The 1,388-nt window shown below is 45.0% G+C and overlaps 1 protein-coding gene across 1 annotated transcript in view; it reads right to left on the bottom strand.

Annotated features, from left to right (window-relative positions):
• The window catches only part of LOC106013895 (focal adhesion kinase 1), a gene marked incomplete at its 5' end in the record, with an annotated part of 11,946 nt that overhangs the window by 3,303 nt on the left and 7,255 nt on the right, over window positions 1–1,388 (bottom strand). Inside the window, 1 exon segment of the mRNA XM_013090727.1 lies at window positions 73–153. Within this exon segment, the coding sequence (XP_012946181.1) occupies window positions 73–153 (81 nt within the window).

The raw sequence follows: 1,388 nt of genomic DNA, 5'->3' as shown, positions 1-1,388 counted from the left end.
ACACACCCCTTCACACTGTCCCCCACACCCCCCCTCACACTGTCCCCCACATACCCCTTCACACCCCCTCACCTGTCTGTGAGAGTCGAGCGGTAACTGCGGCAACACTTCATCCACACTGGCCAACAGACTGCGGAGTTCGCTGCCCACTTTCTGTGGAGGACAAGACACATGGAGACACAACTAGACACACAATTTGATGTTGTGTCATGTATTGACACAGACAACTTGCTGTTGTGTCATGTGTTGTGTTGTGTCATGTGTTGTGTTGTGTCATGTACTGTGTTGTGTCGTGTATTGTGTTGTGTCATGTATTGTGTTGTGTCGTGTATTGTGTTGTGTCGTGTATTGTGTTGAGTCATGTATTGTGTTGTGTCATGTATTGTGTTGTGTCGTGTATTGTGTGTCATGTATTGTGTTGTGTCATGTATTGTGTCGTGTCGTGTATTGTGTGTCATGTATTGTGTTGTGTCATGTATTGTGTGTCATGTATTGACACAAACAACTTGCTGTTGTGTCATGTATTGTGTAGTGTCATGTAATGTGTAGTGTCATGTGTTGTGTTGAGTCATGTATTGTGTAGTGTCATGTATTGTGTTGAGTCATGTATTGTGTAGTGTCATGTATTGTGTTGTGTCATGTATTGTGTAGTGTCATGTATTGTGTTGTGTCATGTATTGTGTTGTGTCATACACGGATAGGACCAACACAAGACGTGAAATCATCCGTCCCACTATGCCAGCCATCCGTCCCACTATGCCATCCGTCCCACTATGCCAGCCATCCGTCCCACTATGCCATCTGTCCGTCACACTATGCCATCCATCCCACTACGCCAGCCATCCGTCCCACTATGCCATCCGTCCCACTAGGCCAGCCGTCCCACTATGCCAACCAACCGTCCCACTATGCCAGCCAACCGTCCCACTATGCCATCCGTCCCACTATGCCATCCGTCCCACTATGCCAGCCATCCGTCCCACTATGCCAGCCATCCGTCCCACCATCCGTATCCCTCGAACTACCGAGGCCAGTCCCAGCGAATTCCAGCTATCTATGTTATACTGTATTCTTTTTCTTTTTTTGATGTTGTTGTTGTTGCTGTTGTTGTTGTAGTTGTTGTAGTAGTTGTTGTTGTTGTAGTAGTTGTTGTTGTTGTAGTAGTAGTTGTTGTAGTAGTTGTTGTTGTTGTACTTGTAGCTGTTGTAGTTGTAGTTGTTGTAGTAGTAGTTGTTGTTGTTGTAGTTGTTGTAGTTGTAGTTGTAGCTGTTGTAGTTGTAGTAGTAGTTGTAGTTGTAGCTGTTGTAGTTGTAGTAGTAGTTGTAGTTGTAGCTGTTGTTGTTGTAGTAGTAGTTGTAATAGTAGTTGTAGTTGTTGTGGTTGTAGTT

This window comes from Aplysia californica, unplaced genomic scaffold (assembly GCF_000002075.1).
Source record: "Aplysia californica isolate F4 #8 unplaced genomic scaffold, AplCal3.0 scaffold01443, whole genome shotgun sequence".
In the NCBI taxonomy this organism is placed as follows: Eukaryota; Metazoa; Mollusca; class Gastropoda; order Aplysiida; family Aplysiidae; genus Aplysia; species Aplysia californica.
The sequence above is the reverse complement of the archived record's forward strand: the minus strand, read 5'-3'. Positions and strand labels throughout refer to the sequence as shown.